This window comes from Arvicola amphibius, chromosome 11, assembly GCF_903992535.2.
Source record: "Arvicola amphibius chromosome 11, mArvAmp1.2, whole genome shotgun sequence".
Lineage (NCBI taxonomy): Eukaryota > Metazoa > Chordata > Mammalia > Rodentia > Cricetidae > Arvicola > Arvicola amphibius.
In genome coordinates, this window is record NC_052057.2 from 34,670,954 (window position 1) to 34,692,233 (window position 21,280).

A 21,280-nucleotide genomic window follows, 5' to 3' on the forward strand; every position below is an offset into this window, starting at 1 on the left:
GTCCTGGAACTAGCTCCTGTAGACCAGGCTGGTCTCGAACTCACAGAGATCCGCCTGCCTCTGCCTCCCGAGTGCTGGGATTAAAGGCGTGCGCCACCACCGCCCGGCTCAAATGCTGGGTTTAAAGGCTGGTGCCACCACCGCCTGGCTACACACTGACTCTCTGTAACAGTGAACAAACAACAATAACTAGTGCTTCTAATTGGACACTATTTATTCCTCAAATTTCTGTGTGTGTCTGTGTGTGTGTGTGTGTCTGTGTGTTTGTGTGCGTGTGCCCCCCACCTACAGGAGACAGGGTTCCTTTGTATAGCCCTGGCCATCTTGGAAATCTGTAGACCAGGCTGGCCTTGAACTCAAGAGATCTGCTTGCCTCTGCCTCCAAATAATGGGATAAAAGATGTATGACACCACTGCCTGGCCTATTTCTCAAACATTTCGAAGAAAATTTGAATATCTACATGAACGTTCTCCAGTTAAAAAGTGTAGCTCTGGGCTTGAGATGTAACTAAGACAGAGTGCTTGCTCAACAGCTTGAAACCTTCAATCACTGCTATTATAAGAAAGCTACAGTTCTGATTTATGGGCAAACCTGGTTCAGATTGAAATTTAAGTGAAAATTAAAATTTACATTTCCATCAATTAATATATATTGTTTAAAATTTTGAAACAAATAATCAACATTTACCTATATTTTGTTTTTTTAAAAAATTACAAATTTAGTTTATCGTGTTTTTTTTCCTTAGGTGAGGGGTCACAAGTAGCACAGGCTAGTCTTCAACTCACTATGTAGTTGAGCGTGGTTGTACTTTGTAGCAAATCTCGTTTTAGCTTGAGTATTCAATTGAAATCCATTTTTTTTTGTAAACCCCACCAAATTGTCCAACTAGTATTTATAATATACTTTACTTTTCCATGCTAATGAATATAGACAACCGAGTGAGTTTTAGCCTTTTCTGATCTTTAGGACACCCAGTTTGATAAAGGCCAAGGTGGCTTTGTGACGTAGCTCCGCCTGAAGAAAAGCTGAGGCGCATGCTCCACCTGCCCTCTTTCGCTGCAGCCGTGGGAATGGATACATCTGCCCACGTGCGGAAGGTCAGCAGGCCATGACAATGACCACCACCACCACCGTAACCGCAAAGCGCTCTATCTCCTGCCCTACTGACCCTCTGCGGCTGTCCTCTCGCAACTCGCAGCTCACAGAGATGGCCACGACTAGTCAAGGGCACTTTGATGCTTATGAGGCATTGGATCTTACACAAGTTGCCAAAAACCAGCCTTGGTGGCGCAAATTTTTCGGGAAGGAGACACGGTCTTCAGGCGAGAAGCACAGTGTGGCAACCCAGCTACTGATTGGCGGCATCACTGGCTGGTGCACTGGCTTCATATTCCAGAAAGTTGGAAAGCTAGCTGCCACAGCGGTGGGAGGGGGCGTTATTCTCCTTGAGCTCGCAAACCATACTGGCCACATTAAAGTTGACTGGAAGCGCGTAGAGAATGACATGAAAAAGGCCAAGGAACAACTGAAGATTCGGAAGAGCGCCCAAATACCACACGAGGTCAAGAGTAAAGCTGAGGAGGTGGTGTTGTTCATAAAGCAGAATGTTTTAGTAACCGGAGGATTTTTTGGAGGCTTTCTGCTCGGTATGGCATCCTAAAGGGGTATCACTCCACTTCCACGGTTCAGCAGCCTCTATACACCATCGTAGAAAAATCCAGAGGCTTTCCACTTCCTCTTCATGCCTGCCCTCCTTCCTGTTGTAAATCTGAACGGCTTCCATGGGCATCTGCCCATGCAAGTTATCACAGGTCCTCCCATGGGCTTGACAAGCACCAGGGCAGCGGGCACTCCATCTGGAGGTCAACAGGAATGGTCCTTCTCCCGTGTGTAAAATCTGCCCCAAACCAAATTTAAGATCTGTCCCTAACAGTCGAGCTGGAAGAGCACTATATGGAAAGGAACTGAACATATCTGACTTTGAGCATGGGAAGAAAGTAAAGCAGGGACAGTTGTGGGAGTACCACCCGCTAGTCAGCCACTTTAGGGGGACAGTCTCCTTACAAAACTTTACAAGTAAATTGATGCTGTCTTTTCCTCTGGACAACTACTCCAGTAAACTATAATTATAGTTATCTTAGTTTGGAACTCAGAAGTGTGACACTCTTCAAAAAGGGCCATGATCTAAATACCTGAAAGCTTCACTAAGACCTGTTTCTTTTCTTTTTGGGAGGTACAGTAGGGTGGGCATAGGGCCTTGCTCCTACTACTCATACTAGGCCAAGGGCTACCACTGAGCTATATATTCCCAGGCTTTTGGGTATTTTTCATTTTGAGAAATTGCTCTCACTGGCCTGGAACTTGACATTCTTATGTCTCAGCTTCCTGTGGAGGTGGGATTACAGGTCCAAGTCACCGGGAACAGCTTCCCCAAGACCTTAAGAAAGAACTGAAGAATGCATCTCCGAGTCTACTTTGCCTCTTCTCAATCTTCTTATTTGCCTTTTCCCCCAGGACTAGTTTGCAATAACCCATCTAGCTGGGCTCTCTACTTCAGGGCCTCGACTACTTCAATCAAACGTCAACTGGGTGAAATTTTCATCTAGACGCTTCAAGAAGAAGAATCTGCTTTCGGGCTTAGGTCTGGGGTACAATTTCTATGTTTGCAACTATAGGATTGATTCACATTTTGTCCTTTGTCAACCAGAGGACCAGCTCAGCTCTGGGAGGCTATCCACACAGTTCATCTCACACGGACTTTGCTCTCGCCATACAAATCAGAAACAGCACTGACTTCTTTTCTTCACGACCAGGTGGAGAGAGAGAGGGCCCTAGGGGTCCAACAGCTCTGCAGAAAGGGCAAGTGTGTGAGTGCAATCAGTGTTTCCATTGCCTGTTGGTCAGAAGGTAAAAATCATGGGTTCTGCCCAAACTCAACACTGTGAGCAACGGAAAACAATGATCTTAAGGACCACCTTGGAAACTGTAAGCTACGTGGGAAGAAGAAATGGTTACTTCTCTGCCTTTGAGTATGTCTGGGTTTCCACCTTTAATACCAGGATTAGATCTTCATATTCTACCAATGGGGGCGGGGGACCCTACTAAAACCACAAACTCCATAGACCTGAGCAACAACCACTTGATTATAAGCCAATTGGGTCTTTATAGTTTAAATCATGTTTATATTCTTCCATTCACTTAAAACTCTTACTTAAAAAAGAACCCCTCCAAAGGAAAATGTCAATTAGTACTTTGTTTTCTTTCGTTTTTTTTTTAGTAACTTAGAAGTCATTAAACAAATGGTAAATAAAAATTGGTTTTATGGTTTTCTTTTTGAAACAGGATGTCATATAATTCAGGCTGACATCAAATCATCTTGTAGCCAAGGATGACCTTGAACTCCTGATCCACCTACGTCCACTCACAAGTGCAGGAACCACATGCATGTACTGCCACATGCAGCTGGAAAATTGACCCTCCCCACCCAGATAGAGCTTCTCTGTGTAACAGTCCTGTCCTGAACTTGCTTTGTAGATCAGGTTGCCCTGCCTTTGTCTCCAAGTACTGGGATTAAAGGCGTGCACTTTCATCGCTTGGCTGAAGATTACTTCTTAAAGGTAATTTATCTGCATTATATACGGACTCTACTTTAAAACAAATACTAAAATAATATAAGTAAATATATATTCTAATATAAAACAATTATTAAAATCATTTAAGTATACAGATGGGAGATAAATTATTTTAAGAATAAATGTCCATGTTATCTAATAAAGTGGAGATGCGTCTTAGTACGGTGCTTTTCTGGCATACATAATGCCATTCCCAACATCATCAACCAACCAACCAACCAAAAAAACCCATTATTTAGCAAGATGTAGTGACAGCTGTCTATAACCCTAGCACTTGTAGGTTGAAGCAAGATGATCCTAAGTTTAAGGCCAACCTGGGCTACCAATAAGACCTCATCTTTAAAACAAAAGTATCTGAGAGGCTGCTGGTGTATGTGAAGCATGGACAAACCTAGGACTCTATAAGACCCAGTTCCTCCCAGGGTTCTTGCTACTGAGGTGGCTCATAGTGAGCATAGTGGCAAAAAGTTTCAGGCCACCAGAGAGATAATCCACATAATTAGAAGGTTGAACTTCAGGCCAGTTTGGAGGATGGGAACTGCACGTTATGTTCTATCACTGGGTCACATAGTTTATCATGTCTGAGTAATATAACCCCAATACAGACTCTACACACTGGCTTTGGTGGAACTCTGTTGGACAGATATGGTGATGTATGAATGGAGATACTCCCTGACTCCATTTGTAGAGACCACATCTCAACATTTTTGGCTGTTTTTGTGTTGTATCTATCCTTTATTATAAGTACTTTATAATTTAAAAAAATAATCGCTGTATAGGGTTTTTTCAGAGTTCTGTCAGTCATCCTAGCAAATTATTGATCCACAAGAAACTTAAGAAAACTTTTCTTAAAGTCAAGTCAGAAGGTATCTTTATGATGGCCTGGATACCCCTGAAGTGAGACTGGCATCTAGGGCAGTGGCCTCTGTGAACCTACACCTTTAATTTGGGGGTTTGCACTAAATGGATTGTGACTGTTAGAGGTGAATTACACTGAAAACAGAATAGCCAGTGTATTCTTTACCCAGTTAACAAAAATCAAGAGCTGCTGAGAAAGCTCAGTAGCTAAAAGTACTTCCTGATACCTCTTTGATTCTCTAGGACCCACATGGGTGGAAGGAGAGAACTGACTTCTGCAAGTTGTCCTCTGGCATCTACCTGCTTACCACAGCATGTTCTCTCTCTCTCTCTCTCTCTCTCTCTCTCTCTCTCTCTCTCTCTCTGTCTCTGTCTCTCTCTCTCTCACACACATACACACAAATACAATGTTACATATGTTACATACTCCCGATGAGGTCAGCTCTTTGGATAAATGTGGTGGTATGGAGGTACAATTTAAGGAAACACAATTCTTTTTGTTTTGTTTTGTATTTTGAGACAGGGTTTCTCTGTGTAGCTTTGGTGCCTGTCCTGGAACTCACGCTGTAGACCAGGCTCGCATGGAACTCACAGAGATCTGCCTGCCTCTGCCTCTTGAGTGCTGGGATTAAAGGCATGTGTGACCACCGTCTGGCAAGGAAATACAATTCTAAGTGAAGAATAGTTATTGTCATGGTTAGGATCTGAAATATCCTCTGGATGTGCTAAACGCTTGGTGCTCAGTTTACAGGGTGGCAGTATATCCACCCTTATGAGGTGGTTGAGTTCCTGGGTATGTATGCTTGAGGTACATCAAGAGTCTGGCTCGCTCTCATCTCTCTGCCCTCCTTTTCTCTCCCTTTCCCAAGCCATGACTGGAAAGGAGCATCTCTGCCACATGTTCCAGGTCATGATGTTCTTCCGTGCCATGGGCCGAAAAGCAAAGTGGTCAAACTAACCAACAAAGCCTCTGAAACCATGTGCCAAAATGAATGAGAATGGCCCCTTATAGACGCATGCATTTGAATACCTGGACTCTAGGTGGTGAAATGGTTTGTTAAGGAGTAGGAGACTGTGTGGGAGGTGTCACTGGGGTGGGTTTGGAGGTTCCAAAAGCCTATCCCACTCCCAGTTAGTCCTCTCTGCCTCATTTTTATAGATACAGATGGTCTCAGCTACTGCTCTACACCAGGTCTGCCTGCTGTCATGTTCTCACTACAATGGTCACTGACTCAACTTCAGAAACTGTAAGCCCCAAATAAACTCTTCTAGAAATTACTTTGGTCATACTGTCTTCATAACAATAGAAAAGAAAACACTTCCTCCCAGTTTAGGTTAGCTTTCTAGGTATTTTGTCACACAGACAGGAAGCTAAGGACGATTTAAACTATGATACCACTTGGATATTTCTGTAATGGTTTATATACTCATTACTTACATTTTTGTATATATTTATTAAACTACAGAACAGTTGCATGTAATACAGGTCCTGTCTTTTTCTAGTATCGCATGTAAGGACCAACCTTCTCCTATGGAGTATCTATATATTACGGCACTAAGTTAATTCCATGTGAGCGAAAAAACAAACAAAAACCAAATATTCTCCAACAAGAAATAGTATGCTATTCAAGAGCTATTTATCTTTTATTTTATTTTATTTTATTTTTGATTTTTGAGACAAACTTTCTACATAACCCTGGCTGTCCTGGAACTTACTACAGAGACCAGGCTGGCCTCAAACTCCACAGAGATCTCCCTCTAGCCCAGGAGTGCTGGGATTAAAGCCAAATTTCAACATGCCCCATGCCCAAAGCACTCTAAAAATGAACAATATTGGGCCGGACGGTGGTGGCGCATGCCTTTAATCCCAGCACTCGGGAGGCAGAGGCAGGCGGATCTCTGTGAGTTCAAGACCAGCCTGGTCTACAAGAGCTAGCTCCAGGACAGGCTCTAAAGCTGCAGAGAAACCCTGTCTCGAAAAACCAAAAAAAAAAAAAAAAAGAACAATATTCATTATAAACCAAAGTGTTCAGTCCTTTTCAACCCTACACTAGAAAAGTTTCCCAAATCATTTTGCTTTCCTATGTAGTAGACCACTCCAAGTCTAAAGGCAATCTATTTCCTTGCTATATTTACCAATTCACAGAAGAACAGAAAGCAAATCACACTCACACACACAGAGTTTATTGTGTATTTGGTTCTGAAATCTGGTATTATGCAGGTCTTCTTATCTAAATGATAGTTCTCTTTTGATGTATGTGTGTATTGTGTAGTCGTATGTGTGAGTGTGTACATGTGTGTATGTGTGCAGGGTCCCATGCCAGTGGAGATGCAGTGGCCAGAGGACATTGGCTGTTCCTCTGTATCACTCTGCCTTGAGAGCAGGTTGCTCACTGAACCCAGAGCTAGGGCTGGCAGCCAGCAAGCCTTAGCAATCTTTGTGTCCGTCACTCATACAGTGATAGCGGTGACAGACAAAAGCAGCAATGCCCAGCCTTTCTCAAAGGCGTTGGAGACTTGAACTCAGATCCTCCCACTTGTGTAGAAAGTGTTCTTACCCACCGAGTCATCTCCCCAGTCTCTGAAAACAGAGCTTTCTAGGCAGGGCTGGCTAAGTTCAGGCTCTCCAGAACCATGAGTTTTCTAAGTTGGGATAAAATCAACACCACTTTACCATAGAGAAATGCCATCTGGAACTGTTCCAGGTACTAAAAGCCCTCAGGACAAGCAAAAGGGCAGTGAGATCCTGCAGAAGCAGCAGCCACTTTTGAAGTAAGAACCAAGCAAATGGAAAGGGACCCATCTGCCACCTCCATTTTTAAATAGCAAGTAGGAAGGAGAAAAACAAAGTGGAACAAAAATAGAAGTATGACCACAGTGCCAAGGACTGAAATGCCTTTCCTAGAGATGAGTTTTACTGCTATCGCAGCACTCACTGCTATTAATGTTACTCCATCTAGTACTTTTTAATCTCCTACTGCTCTGATATCTAAGTATTTAAACAAACATTACTTTTTCTTCCTAGAGAAACCCATTTGGCAAGCTGTCTTTTGATGTGTTCACATGTGAACAATTTGCATAAAAATTAAAAATTTAAAATGTAATTTTCAATCTACGAAACACAATAACTTCCTTTTCGTCCTCCCACAAGAAATTTAATTTTCATTTCAAATTTTTAAAAATATATTTTATACGTATCAGTGCCTGCATGTATGTATATGTACCATGTATGTGTCTGGTGCCTGTTGAGGTCTGGAGAGGGTATCAGATAATTTAGAAGTGGTTTGAATTTTGATCCTGTGCAAGAGCAACAAGTGCTTTTAACCTCAGACCCATCTCTCAGCTCTGCCCCCCACCTCATTTCATACTTTCAAATCACAAAAATGTCAACGGTGTTAAAATTAACTACTCTGTGACAACCAATTTAAGCACTTTTACCCTTACACTGTATTTGGGAGAGAGGTAACTATCTATCCTAAACAATCATTCAAGAAAAACCAGCAAAGCTCGGTTGATAGCTTTCCTATAGAGCATTTGCAAGGTTTAGTTCAAACTCTAGCAACACCAAAAAAGAAAAGGAGGGAAAGGAGAATACCCAACAAGTCCCACATCTTTGAGTAACACATTCAGCGTGGGATTTATTTAATCTCTTAAAATTTTGCTTCTCTTTTTGGTGGAGTATTTAAAAAAAAAAACCCACAGTTGTCCTCCCCATGTTTGCTCTGACTGCAACTGAGAATGTTTGGAGAAACAGGAGTCGATTTCGGGAGTTGTTTACACACTCACTGCATGGGTTTCTATGGTCTGAAGTCATCACTTGGAGGCGGTAGTGGAAAGAGCTGGTTCTTCCTCTAGCTGTGTGACCTTGAGTGAGCTGCCTCAACCTCAAAGTGGGACACTACACTTGGACTAATACATAGCAACACATTATTTCAATTGAACAAACACTGAATGCTTCTTTTGATATTAAGAAATATGAGAAAATAGTCTTATTGGTGTTCGGTTTACAGGATACCTGGCGATAAAAAGCACAGGTTTTGCCGTCAGAGGAACTTTGTTTCTTGAAGTCAAGCCATTGTTGGTTAGTTGTGCAACCCTCAGCAATTTACCTATTCCCTCTGCCTTTCGCTTCTGTCTACTTGAGACAATCAATCCCTTGTTGTAGGGATCTTTCTTATTGTAGGGATGACAGGAGGGAACTGAATAAGCATTCCTTTAACACACACAGCACATTCTGCTTGGTGGAAGGCTAGTTAACATTTTCTTCTTCCGCTATATATGCGCCACCAATTGTGTCAGCCTCGGGGTTAGAAAAGATAACGGTGACTCAGGAAGCAGTACCATGGTTGGAAAATGCTTCATTTTCTACCCGTCTATACTCTTGTAACCAATCAGAAGCAGCTGCATGTTTTTGTTACTATAAAGGAATCGGCAAAACTGAGAACGAGCAAGTATCTAATAAACCAGAGCTGGGTTAGGAAGATAATTGACAGAAGACACTTTTCAAATTTAGCCGTTCTCTAGTGGGATTGGCTGGCTATAAACGAGATGATGACAAGCGAACGATCAGAGGTGGGGTAACGGCAACTCCACACAACAGAGAGCTCACAGGAGGCAGGACAAACGCTGAGCGCTCCCACTAATGAAAACAACGGAGACTGGGTCCCAACTCTGTCACCTCCCCACCGAGATTCCAGGTAACTTATCTCGACCTCAGGTCGCGGTAAAGTAGAAGTGCGTCTGCTTTACACATCTCCTAGGATAGAGAAATCACATGACAATGTTATGTAGAGCTAGCAAAACGTTGCGACACGCAATGATTTCTGGCACCTATTAGCCGACAAGTCCCATGGCAGGAAGTAAACAGCATCTGGTGAATATCCGTGCTCCTGATGGTGAAAGCAGCCGGTGGGCGCTAAGCAGGCTCTGCTGAAGGGGTTTGGGCGAAGCTGAGCCTCGAGGGGCCGGGAGCCAGCGACGCAGCAGCAGCTGGCTGCCACCTCAGTCCGGTCCCTCAGGCCCCTCAGGTGAGGAGCCACGGGCCAGCAGGGGAGGGCAGGGGCCGCCAACGCCCTCCCTAGGACCATGACCCGGCTGCGCTCGTGCTGCCCGGCACGTACGCAGCAGAAGCCGGGAGCGCACCGGCTGCTACTTACGGGCCGCTGCAGACGTACACTTGAAGGGGAGTCCGCCGAGGCGCCTGGCACCGCCGCTCTCCGCGCTCTAGGGACCGGACTTTCGCCTCAGCTCGGACAGCCGAGAGCAGATCTTCCCAGGTACCCAGCAGCCGGCTCGCTGCCAGCCCGGCGGGCAAGGAGGACGGACGCGGGGCGGGGCTCCCTCAGGACACGCCCCGAGCGGGCGGTTCCGGCCTCGTCGCGCCCCTTCCGGCCTGCATCGCCATGACCACCGCCGCCCACCGCCCACCGCCTCCGTCACCCGCGAGTCCCGGGCCTCCCACTTCCCCTGCCCCGCCGGTCCGCTTCCGGCCCTTCGGCGCGCACGCGCAGTCGCGGCGGTGTTTGACAGCTCAGGCCGAGGAGAAGGAGCAGGTGTCGCGAGAGTTGGCGCGCCGCCTGGTGCGGGCTGTCATTATGGCGAGCCTGGGAAGCGAGGCCGAGCGGGATCCTCTCCTGGGCCCTGGCTTCCCCGGAAGCAGGTGAGCAGGTGGGGTGGGACGGGCTCGGTCCTGCGTGTCCACTGCTCTGTTCCCGGACCCTGCCGCGCATGCGTGAGCCGGCCTGCCGCCCCGGAGCCGCTCTGGACAGGCTCCCGGGTAATTGCGTTTACTTGGGAATAGTGCGGAGCTTTGGACTTGGGGAACTGGGGTACCCAGGACGCCGGGGAAGGGGATGCTCACTTAGGGGTCGGAGGTCACAGCAGCTTCGCATTGGCTTCAGGCTCCTGTCTGAGTCCTGTTACGGGAGTTCCTGCTTGAGAGCTACTTCGTTTCCTTTTCCACTTTCGATTTTTCCTGTGTGTGTATGTATACATTACTCACGCAAATAATATTATTTATATAACAAACATAAACTGCCTCTTTTACAGCAGACCCTGCATTCCGTTGACCCGCTATAGCTGACCACTGCCCACAGTTTGCAAAAGTCACAATTTGATCCCCTCGTTATGACTGACAGGTTTGCTTCTTTTACTTTACTGCACAAACTTCAATTTAGCTAGCTAACAGCACTTCCTACTCAACAAGATCAGTCAATTACAATTTACTGATCTAATTGGCTTAGGACCTTTTTTTGTGTGTGTCTAGTGCTTTCAACTGACCTACATTATGAGTTTCAAGACGGCAGGAGTTGGCACACTTTCTATAAGTGGCTCCATTAGTAGATAGATTAGTTTTGTTCAGGCATAAAGACAAAGTCAAGGATAGTGTAGAAACTTAGTCAACAAGAGAAAATCCACAAATCATAATAAATGAGGTAGACTGGTCTGTTGATGAAAGAATTTAGACTTGGGAGTCTTCTGTCATCAAACTGGTAACAAATATTCACCTGTAAATCTTAGTGTTTGCTCTCAAGCTACTGACAGGTGTGTTCCGATTAGGCCTGCTGTTAGGGTTTGCTAGCCCTACCTTAGAGTTTCCTGAAATGCTACAGGAGCCCCCAATCCTGTTGTAGCCTTACTGTACTATCTGTTCCTACATTGCCTGCACCTCTCCCCCGCAACTTCTTCTTTTTGCTTCTTTCAAACAAATTCTCATTATGGAGTTCAGGCTGGCTGGCTTATAAGTTGCTTTGTGGGCCTTGAACTTTCCGTCTTCCTGCCTTCCCTCCCAAGTAGTGCAGTAACGGTACCAGGCAAGTGGTATGTGCTCGTCTTCCAGTGCACTCCTTTATAAGACGTTTTTATTTGTTATGTCTCTCCAGTTCTGTACATCACCAGCCTCTCAGGAAGTATATCCTGCTTTCTCTCCAGCCCTGAGTCTGGGTGTACTGCTCTTGAGTAGTGGAGTCCAGAGCTGTCCTTTTGTGAGTGCAGTGCTGCTGTGCCCCCGCTCGCGTCTGTGCTGAAAATACACTGAATCCAAAATGTAGCACTTGTTCCTATTCCTGTTCAGTTTTACCTAAGTGCTCCGTTCACACCGTGTATTGTGTACTCTTCCTGGATTTTAAGTCACACGTTTGTTAAACATTCTGTCATTGGGAGCTGTGGCTCTGGAAATGTTAGACCACTGCAGTTTTACTTGGGAGAGAATTCCAGTTGGAAAGTTAATGCCAGAATGTAGCACTGATAGTAGACAGAAAGGAAAAGTTGAATGGATTCCACTGGATGTAAGTACAGCTTTTCTTTCTTTTGCTTGTTCGTTTAGAAAGGATCTCATTGTGTAGCCCTGGCAGGCCTGAAACTTGCTCTATAGACCAGGCTGGCCTCAAACTCAGAAGTCTTCCTGCCTTGTTTCCTGAGTGCTAGGATTAAAGGTGTGTTTCACCATGCCCATCTATAGTATTTCTTCTTACACTCAGGTAAAGCAGAAGTCTGTAAAAAGTAGTTTCAGCCATGTTTGTGTTATCAAAATTAAAGAGATACAAGAAATGTAGAAGCTGCATGGTGGTGGCGCAGACCTTTAATCCCAGCACTTAGGAGGCAGAGACAGGCGGATCTCTGTGAGCTCGAGGCTAACCTGGTATATACAGCGAGTTCCAGGACTGGCTCCATAGCTACTGAGAAACCCTGTCCCAAAAAACAAAACAAAACAAAAAACAGAAAGAAAGAAATACTTGGAAAAGTTGAGGTAACAGTATAGTGAACACCTAATACTGTAAGACTTTAAGACAATTCGGAAGCCATTTCTGACAATTTTGAACCCTCTCACCCTCCGTTCCTTAGTGTTTCCCCTCCTCCCCTGGGAAATAAGGACCTAACAGCTACACATTCATGTACTCAGTTCCAGAACAATTACCCATATAAGTATGTTTTGATTCAGTCTCCTGGGAAACAGGGTCAAAATGACCTCTTACCTCATCTGATCTGGCAACAGCTCTCCAGCCAAGTATTGGTAATAGCCCTTTCGAATAAGCCAATCACAACCCCCCTTGCTTCTATGGCCTTCTCCTTTAAAAGTAGCCTGTACCAGATATTCGAGGTTTCTTGGCTTCCCGAATGCTGAGGGACCCTGTCATGACAGAATTAATAAAATCTTCATGCTTTTGGATCAGCTGTGGTATGAAAGGTGGTCTCTGGGGGCGACTCCACCTCGGTGTTTGGACGCTAGAGTCCAACAATATCTTTTCATTTAGTCTTTTCCACACCAATCAACTGCTTTTTATACACAGTTTTTGCCAAACTGAAGTAAGTTTCAGACATAATAGTGCTTATTCCAAGCACATTTTCAAAGCCTGCATCTTACACAACTCCATCATTGTTGTACAGCTAGAAATACCAGTTTAAGAGTATTATACAATTTATACTCTGTATTCCTTATTTCTGTAGCTGTCCCAATAATAAACATACACACTCACAATCTATACACAAGACAATCACTGTTCATATGTTGGTTCTATTCTGTTTTAAAGTCTTTAACTTAGAACCTTCCCGGCACTCAGGAGGCAGAGGCAGGTGCATCTCTGCAAGTCTGAGGCCAGTCTGGTCTACATAGGGAATTCTAGGACAACCAGGACCATATAGAGACTGTATCAAAACAAAACAAAATGAACTGTCCCTGGACGTATCTCTGCTCATGTCACAGTTGACTCCTAGTTTAGGTCAGTGTTCCTGAGGCTCTCACAATTTGGATTCATGAACTGTTTCTTTCTTGATCACAAGACTGTCATATAAGCAATATTGAGAAATGCTAGTACATTCCATCAGAAGTGCAGGCTGCCAGGCTCCCATGATGGGGAATCCCCATGATGGGGAATGCCAGACTCCATCATTTGTTAGAATGGTGAACACTGCAGCTTTCATTATGAATGTTCATTTCTTTTTCTGCGATTAGAGTTTAGACAGTGTGGGTTACTGTCCTCAAATAGCCCTTCAACCACAATTTGAGCATTTTTGTTTCATCCATTCTATAGAAGGTGGTCATTAAATCCTAACTTTAAGTTTTCTCATCCCTTCAATTTTTAAGAGATAACATTTTAAGAAGACAGTTAGGGGCTGGAGAGATTGTTTAGCAGTTATGAGCACTTGTTGTTCCTGCAGAAGATCCAGGTTTGGCTCCTAGCATCCATATGGCAGCTGATAACCATCTGTAACTCTGTTTCCAGGGCTTCTGTCACCTTCCTCTGGCCTCCATGGGCACTGAATATATTTGGTGCAGTGCACAGACATGCATGCAAGCAAGGCATCCATGTATAAAATCAAAAGCCAAATTAAAAAGTGAAAAATATGTCTTAAAAATTTTAAGAGAGAGTCTTGCTATATATTCCAGGCTGATGTTGAACTTGACATCTTTTCCGTGTCTTCCCTTTTCTATTTTGCCAGAGTCTTGGAGCCCAGGCTGGCATTGAAGTTATTACATAGCCCCAAATAACCTTGATGTCCTGATCCTCCTGCCTAGTGCTGAATGGTTGAGGCTTAAACCACCACAACATGTTTTGCCTCAGTTTGTTGAGTGCTGGGATTACAGGTTTGGCAAGGAAGTGTGTTTTTAATTTCTTTTTGAGACGCGTCCTCACTCTATAGCCCAGGCTGCCCTATATTCACTACATAGCCGAGGCTAGCTATGTATGTCCTTTTTTTTTCTTTAACTGGAGTTACTTAAACAGTTTTATTGTCTTTCTTCACAAAAGTAATTTACTTCTCATTTCCTCAGCTGAGAAAGAGTTTAGGGAAATAAATATTTGAAATTCTAGATTGTCCTGATACTCCTTATAGAGTGATTAATGTGTTTAATTTCTAATCTCCAGAGAATAATAATGGGTCACTAAAAGTATAACACTAATCATGTATTAAATTGATATGAGAGACCATACTCTGGGATTAAAAAATGCATGCTTTTCTCAGTGTGTAGTTAACCTCAATGGTATACATTTAATTCGGATATGTTGATTTTTTTTTTTTTTTCGAGACAGGATTTCTCTGTGTAACAGTCCTAGCTGTCCTGGAACTAGCTCTTGTAGACCAGGCTGGCCTTGAACTCATAGAGATCCCCTGCCTCAGCCTCCCGAGTGCTGGGGTTAAAGGCGTGTGCCACACCGCCCAGCTGATATGTTCATTTTTTAATAGAGGCATCTTGAGTTCTGCTATTTTTCAGGTATTTCGCATCACAATTAAAAGGTCTCTGTGTAGGTCAGAATATTATATATGCAGTTTTCCAGCACTTTAAATGTTTGAGTAGTGGGGCCTGGAGAGATGGCTCAGTGGCTGTGGGAGCTTGCTTCTGAGCCTGATGACCTTAATGTTGATAGAGAGGACGACTCCCAGTTTACCCTCTGAGCACCACATGCATGTCACAGCACTCAAACCCATACACAGAACACAATAATTAAGATAATGAGTAAATGTAAAAAAATGAAATACATGTATATCAGTAATGATTATCCTTGGCAAATAGTAGATCTGAAAACATGTTTCTCTTGCTGTTCTCTCATTTGTAAACACAGCACATTTGAAAAAAGAAAGCTCTTCACTGGGGATATATGACAGCATCAAGGTCTATTTTATCAAATGCTTTGGACCACAGATACTGTGGTACAGAACTTTACTGAAGCAGGAGTCTGGGTCCACAGCAGCAACATCAACAAATCAACCAAGCCCTTTCTCCAAAAGAAATCCTCCTGGAGAATAAGTAGGCATTCTGTCTTTAAGTATATTTTGATTTTTGGAAAGAGTAGTGCTCACACAAGGTAAGTTTGCCAACTCTGGTACCTTTGTGATCACTTAATGAGCATAGACACTCAGGTATCACCTAACAGAGGTAGGATGTCAATTGATATATTACTCTTAGCCCTGATAGCAAAGGTCAGTGCTCCAGGAAGCTCCCCATGGGACTGTCTTAGGTGACATCATTCCAGTCAGGACAGCTCACAGCAAAGGTAATATGCTGCCATCAAGTAGGACATGTCAGAAACATAGGAGTAACTATTGGAAAACCCTTATCTTTACTGTACTTATTCATTTGTGTGTGTGCAGACACGTGTGCCATGATACACCTGTAGAGTTCGGTCAGCAATCTGAGAAGTCAGTTCTCTCCACCATATGGGTTCTAGGGAGGGAATTCAGGTCATCAGGCAGGAACCTTTTCCCATCTTACATTCGTGACAGTAATTAATTTTTCATATATCCCATTTGTGGGAGAAGTATTTCTTGTAACTAGTTTATGTAACTTTCCTTAAGAAAATTTATTCAGTCATCCTATTGATAAACAGAATTATTGTGCCAGGTGGTGGCGCAGCATGCCTTTAATCTGAGCACCGGGGAAGCAGAGACAGGCGGATCTCTGTGAGTTCAAGGCCAGCCTGATCTACCAAGTCAGTTCCAGGTCAGACTCCATATCAAAAAAAAAAGAGGCTGAAGAGATTGCTTAGTGGTTAAGAGCACTGCCTGCTCTTCTAAAGGTCCTGATTTCAGTTCCCAGCACCACTTGGTGGCTTACAACCATCTGTAATGAGATCTGGTGCTCTCTTCTGGCCTGAAGGCATGCTTGCAGAAAGAATACTGTATACACAATAAACATATCTTTTAAAAAAATCCTATTGCCTTCGCAATAGAGAAGTACAGTTGGGGAAATGGCTCAGAGATTCAAATGCTTGCTGAGGACTAGAGTTTGGATCCCCAGAAACGCATGTGTGTGTCAGGAGGTATGATGGCCCACTTTCCGCATCAGAAGTCAGAAATGGATTCCTGAGCAACCTGGATAGCCAGACTATCAGGCTGTCTACTATCAGGCCTCCACATGTGCGCCATGTAAACAGAAGTCTTTAAAGTTTTACCTCTGTAGACCAGACAGGCCTCCAACTCACCTGCCTCTGCCTGCCGAGATTAAAGGTGTGAGCCCAAACCGCCCAGCTCAGTGTTTTCCTTCTTAAAGGTGTCTTGTGTCTTCCATCCAGTGAAATTTAAAATGCTTATTCAGAGGTGCCAATATTAATAAATTATGTCTGTTATATAACTCTTACCTTTAGAGAAAACAGAGTAAAATTATTAATGAATAAATACCTGCCCCTAAAAACCAGGAAGTCAGCCCTTGTGCATTATCTGAAATGCTTGGGACTGTGCAGTTCTTGGATCTTTGAAGGAGATGGTACAGAGTGTCAATATGATTGCATGTGTGTTTTTGCTGTAATTCACTGGCTGAGGTCGATGGTAGAATCCCACACTCAGTTACTCTAACATTTTGGATTTGGAGTTTTGAGATTACGAACACTCAACCTGTAAACCCTCTTCTTCTTTCCACCTAGAGAATGGGACATGGTAGAAACCCAAGAGCATTACAGGAGTAGATGGAGATCCATTAGGATTCTCTACCTCACTATGTTCCTCAGCAGTGTGGGTAAGTGCTGGAAGTTACACCCACTTCTACGGTTCACAGTAAAATGCTTTGTGCTAGTTGTAAGATTATTTACTTATCTATTCATTCAGTTATTTATTTATTTTAAGAAAGGATTTAAAAATCTGTGCTATATTTCCAAAAGCTATACTTGTAATAGTGATTAAATTATTATAACACTAATAAACATTTCTGCCTCCTTGCAGGTTTTTCTATTGTGATAATGTCAATCTGGCCATATCTTCAAAAGGTTTGTACATTTAAATCTGTTCTTTTAAGAAATAGTAGAGGCAACTCTAGTGTTGTTAAGCATTGGCTAGAGAGTGTCTTTAATATTCTCTAGTTTGATCTGTCCAGAATAACTTAAAATAATTGTTTCTCAAAGGAGGTGTAATTTGGTCATATGCTTTATTGTCCAAACCAAAACAGTTACAGCAGAAAGGGTGCTATGCCAAGAATAGACTCATGCCAGGAAAGAGGCAGGCAGAGTGAAGGTGTGCTCACCTTCTTACCCAGCCGTGCTCACATCCGTCACCACCTCCCTTCTGAAAGCAGCTCAAGTAGACAAAGTGATTTCTCAGAATGTACAGATGATATTTCCGAGGACTAACTTCATGATATTCCTGTGGAATTCATTTGGGCTTTCAGGAGAACTTTATGAGAAGGATGGGAAATAAGGCTGTCTCTTGCTATTCCTGTGAGATTGGTTTTCAGGTCCTCTCAGAGTATAGCACAATGTTTGGATGTGCAAGTCCATTAAAGAAAGTGATGTATTTGCATGTAACATGCGCACATTCTCCTGCATGCTGTAGTCATCTCTAGATCACCTATGATGCCTATGACAATGACAACATTATATAGTTGTGAATCTGCTCTATCCTGGAACACTGACCAGAAAGCAGTCTCTGTTCAGTTCATTTTCTGTCGTTTTTGTATGAATGTCAGGGCTTACACTGTCCTCTCCTTTGTACCAGCTTTTGTCTTAACTCTGATTACTTAGTCTCGAACTCTCTGTATCTCATCAGCTCCCTCCTTGCTTACTGCTTTTCCAGAGATCCATCTGTGTCAGGCTTTGGCCTATAGCAGATAAGTGGGCAGCAGTGAGGTAGACATACCTTCTTCAGTGTCCCAGGTTCTGCAGGGCCACACAGTCACCTTTCCTAGCTCCTTTCCTGCTCCTTACTCGACTCCCATGCTGCTTTCCTTCTCTCCTTCCCTTCCTCCTCCTGCTGGTATTCACCCTGCAAGCCTGTGCTCCTCTCATGTCCTCTGGGAGCTTTGATTGTCATCACCCATCCTGGGACAGGTTTTCTGTGTACAGTTGGTCCCTCTCTTTGGGTTTTGAATCCAAAAATTCAAGTAACTGTGGTTTGAAATATTTTTTAAATCACCTGTACTATTTTTCTCATTATTACTCCTTCAACTCTACTGTGTGGCATCTATCTTTACAGATTATACATTGTAGTTGGCATCATATGTGATCAGAGATGACTTACACCTATAGAACGTATTTGTAGTTGCTGTGCAAATGTTCTATACGAAGGGCTTGTGTGTGCATCATTCTGGTGTTCTTGGGAGTCCCAAGTCAGTTGTGGGGACATCAAGGGAGGACTTCACTTCACCTCTGTGTCCTTACTACTTACCATACTTGCTATGATATTGAATATATAGTGATGGACTCCCCCATGGTTATTAAGATGTTCCAGGAGTTCTCCACAGAAATACTAACCCCCAAAGGTTCAGCTACTCTGGACTACAGCCTGCATATTTGTTACAAAGCTAAATATAGTTTCCCTAACTGATCTAGAAGTCACGTTTCCAGGTACTTAGTTACCTAGTGGTCTAAAGACTTACATTCACACAAGTCTGCCTTGGAATGTTTGTAGCTGCCAGAAGCTGAAGACTGTTGTCATGTAAGAATTCTTAAAGCATTTACTTTTCTCTGCAGATTGATCAGACAGCCGATGCAAGTTTTTTGGGCTGGGTTATTGCTTCATTTAGTCTTGGCCAAATGGTAGCTTCACCTCTATTTGGTTTATGGTCTAATTATAGGCCAAGAAAAGAACCTCTTATCGTCTCCATCTTTATTTCGGTGGCAGCCAACTGCCTATATGCATATGTCCACGTGCCAGCTGCTCATAACAAATACTACATGTTGATTGCTCGTGGATTGGTGGGATTTGGAGCAGGTAATTGCGTGTGTATGTATGTCATATTCTTCCTGCTGCTCATAGCCGCGTCTCCCGTGTCTCACATCCCATATACGTCTTAGGAACAGGCAGAGGTCTTTCTGTCATTTGCCTTTGCTCATGATCCTCCTGTTACCTAAAGGTCCTTCCGTTGATTTCCATCAGTCTTCACCTTCAAGACACACATTGAGTGCTTTATCTAGTGTGCAGTTTTCTCGAGCTTCTTGCCCTTGAATGGATCCTTTTCTGACCTCTTTCTGGTCTTTGCTTGCCCTGCTGCACTGGTTCCATCTTTTTTCATCAATTATAGTAAGCTTTTGCATTAAAAGCAGTAAATGATATTTTTTAAATATTCTGTGGTTGCTAGTGGAGTCTGTACTATAGCATAAGTGCTTAATAATTAAAAAAACCTTTTATTTTTATTGTGTATATGTATGTGCCTCTGTGGAGATATGCATGTGAGAGCAGTGTCCTCAGAGGCCAGGGCGCAGCATTGAATCCCCTGGGGCTGGAGTTAGAGGTGCTTGTGAACCGTCTGCTGTGGGTGCTAGGAACTGAGCCCTGGGCTGCTACAAGAGCAGTGTGAATGCCTTACCACTGCGCCCTTTCCAGCCCAAATTCCTTAGTTACATTCTTAGTGGACTCTTTCTGTTTCTGTCTTCCATTATTCCATGTCTCTGCATGCCTTCTGTTACATAGTCCTGATAGCATAGCACTCTGCTGTTAATGCACGGTCTGGTTTTTGATGAGAAAACCTTGGTATTATAACCATTTTTAAATCATCTGAGAGTGTTTTTATTCATGGGTGGGCTTGTTTTATTTTGATTCTTGTTTTTTTTTGTGTGTGTTGGTTGGTTTTGAGACAGAGTCTCACTATTTACCTTAGGCTGGTTTAGAACTCACTATGTGGCCTAGCCTGGCCTCTGTCTCCCAACTGTTTGGATTACAGGTATGCACCACTCAGCCTAGCTGAGTTTTTGTACAGTCATACAGTTTTTGTATCAGTGAAAATACTTAGTTCCTTTAGTTACATGTTTATTCCATGAAAATCTTACACGCTTTGTACGATGGCACAGAGGAAGAAGTGACCATGGTATTTATCAGTATTTCTTGCTCTGTGTCAAGCCAGGCAGGTGAGTATTGTGGCTGATGGCTGATTCCTTTACTTATCACGGTCTCTTTAGGAAATGTGGCTGTTGTCCGATCGTACATTGCTGGTGCCACTTCCCTTCAGGAAAGAACAAGTGCCATGGCCAACACGAGCACGTGCCAAGCCTTGGGCTTTATTCTGGGTCCAGGTAGGTGGTCTGTATGATCTCCTTAAATCTGAGTTGGGAAAACCTTTGAGGTTCAAATTTAAATGTAATCCGTATATGAAGCTTTGTGGTCAAAGGGAAAAGGAGAGAGACTTTAGAAGGGATGGAGGGAAGGAGCCAGGGAAGTAAGGGAGTTAACATGAGAAAAGTACAGTGATGTTTATGCATAAAAACATAATGGAACACATTTCATGTGTTAACTGAAAAGCATAAAAATAAAACAGTAATTCCTTCAGACTGTGTGCGTGTGTGTGTGTGTGTGTGTGTGTGTGTGTGTGGTACTCAAGACTTCATACATGCTAGGCAGCACTACCACTGAACGATAGCCTTATCAGGGAGGGACATTAAGGTTTTTAATACACTAGTATTGCTAGACTGTTTTTCCTGGACACCAGAGCTCTTAGTTGAATGCTGCTTGCCTCATTTTACAGACGAGGATCCCACAGTATAGAGAGTCTGTCCAGAGTCACCAGACAAGGTGGGGAGCCGGGGCTCAGAGCTGACATTTTTCTGGGTGTTTTGTACCCAGTGCTGTTGTAAGGGCAGCATCTGTTTTTGGTCTCAGTTGAAGTTAGATCTCAGTTACTGACAGGCCCATGGGAAATCCTCTCAACCAGGATTTGAACTGTTCCATCCAATTTTTCCTGCAGACTTAAAGTACACAGAAATACTCAAAATATTTTACTTGAAACTGTTATGTTTTCTTTCTTGTAATAAAGTTGGTCAAGTTTCTAACTAATTTAGCCAACAAGATTACTCAGTGGGTCTTTGTGCTGACTGCCAAGTGTGGTGGACTGAGTTTGATCCTGGAGACCACTTTGTGAAAGGAGACGTTACAA

At 43.4% G+C, this 21,280-nt stretch overlaps 3 protein-coding genes across 4 annotated transcripts in view; 2 read left to right on the plus strand and 1 right to left on the minus strand.

Annotated features, from left to right (window-relative positions):
* Abhd18 (abhydrolase domain containing 18) overlaps nucleotides 1-9,815 on the minus strand; it is a 39,993-nt gene extending 30,178 nt beyond the window's left edge. Inside the window, exon 1 of the mRNA XM_038347789.1 lies at nucleotides 9,648-9,815. The gene's annotated coding sequence lies outside the window, so the exon portion shown is untranslated. The remainder of the gene's footprint in view (nucleotides 1-9,647) is intronic.
* Nucleotides 1,140-1,661, plus strand: LOC119826456 (FUN14 domain-containing protein 2-like). The gene has a single exon (XM_038347795.1). The coding sequence runs from the start codon at nucleotides 1,209-1,211 to the stop codon at nucleotides 1,659-1,661; it is 453 nt and encodes a 150-aa protein (XP_038203723.1). The 5' UTR covers nucleotides 1,140-1,208.
* Nucleotides 9,816-9,909: 94 nt separating the features above from the next.
* LOC119826005 (major facilitator superfamily domain-containing protein 8-like) lies at nucleotides 9,910-21,280 on the plus strand. 2 transcript variants are annotated; one of them, XM_038347054.2, is made up of 6 exons: nucleotides 9,910-10,150; nucleotides 16,848-16,939; nucleotides 17,143-17,186; nucleotides 18,885-19,125; nucleotides 20,310-20,423; nucleotides 21,186-21,280. In XM_038347054.2, exons 1-6 carry the CDS (start codon nucleotides 10,086-10,088, stop codon nucleotides 21,263-21,265), a joined length of 636 nt encoding a protein of 211 aa, XP_038202982.2. In that variant the 5' UTR covers nucleotides 9,910-10,085; the 3' UTR covers nucleotides 21,266-21,280. The 2 variants fall into 2 exon arrangements, with proteins under 2 accessions (XP_038202982.2, XP_041911916.1); XM_042055982.1 differs by having other exon boundaries at nucleotides 9,914-10,150; nucleotides 21,161-21,195.